The 883-nt window shown below is 46.0% G+C and overlaps 1 protein-coding gene across 1 annotated transcript in view; it reads right to left on the bottom strand.

Moving 5' to 3' along the window:
- The window catches only part of LOC116058418 (transmembrane 4 L6 family member 4-like), a 4,513-nt gene extending 3,832 nt beyond the window's left edge, over positions 1-681 (bottom strand). Inside the window, exon 1 of the mRNA XM_031311247.2 lies at positions 104-681. Within this exon, the coding sequence (XP_031167107.1) occupies positions 104-298 (195 nt within the window). The 5' untranslated portion in view covers positions 299-681. The remainder of the gene's footprint in view (positions 1-103) is intronic.
- Positions 682-883: the final 202 nt, after the last annotated feature.

Raw genomic sequence — 883 nt, 5'->3', positions numbered from 1 at the left:
GCAACATTAGAGTCTGTAGAGTTATAACATTAGTTTATATTATTTATTAATCATTATTTATATTATTATTATTAGATTCTGAACATGAGGAACCCTAACCCACCAGGAATCCAGACCCCCACAGGCCCGTGGCCCAGGTGGCCTCTCTGGTCACATGACCCTCCAACAGGAAGTGGATCTTCAGATTAGGAAGCAGCAGCAGGACGTTGGACAGCATGCAGACCATCGCCGTTGCAACCAGGCAGACGGAGACGCAGCGGAGACACCTCGACACACACATCTGGCAGAGGGTTAGCATAGCATGACTTTGTGCTAATCCTTAGGTTAGCACAGCGTCGCTAAATGCTAATCCTTAGGTTAGCACAGTGTTGCTACATGCTAATCCTTAACTTAGCACAGTGTTGCTACATGCTAATCCTTAAATTAGCACAGTGTTGCTACATGCTAATCCTTAAGTTAGCACAGTGTCGCTAAATGCTAATCCTTAGGTTAGCACAGTGTTGCTACATGCTAATCCTTAACTTAGCACAGTGTTGCTACATGCTAATCCTTAAATTAGCACAGTGTTGCTACATGCTAATCCTTAAGTTAGCACAGTGTCGCTAAATGCTAATCCTCCACTTCTGCAGCTTCAGGAACCTGAGCAGGAGGAGGACTGGGGCTTTTATTCTGAAAGTACAAGAGCCCTTAAGGACTCAAAACCTTTCACAAAACAGACCAGCAGAAGTGAAGTGTGTTTGGTCCCTCGGGGCCTCCGTAGGACTGAACTGGAAGCAGGAGACTGGCAGGGCATTGGTTGTGACTGAGGTCAGTAGTAGGGCTGTAATCTCCCAGTCGACTCCTCGAGTTATTGGTCGATACGTTCTGGCTCGACCAAAATTCT

The sequence above is a fragment of the Sander lucioperca genome, chromosome 5 (genome assembly GCF_008315115.2).
Source record: "Sander lucioperca isolate FBNREF2018 chromosome 5, SLUC_FBN_1.2, whole genome shotgun sequence".
Lineage (NCBI taxonomy): Eukaryota > Metazoa > Chordata > Actinopteri > Perciformes > Percidae > Sander > Sander lucioperca.
This window is presented reverse-complemented; position numbering and strand designations above follow the sequence as displayed.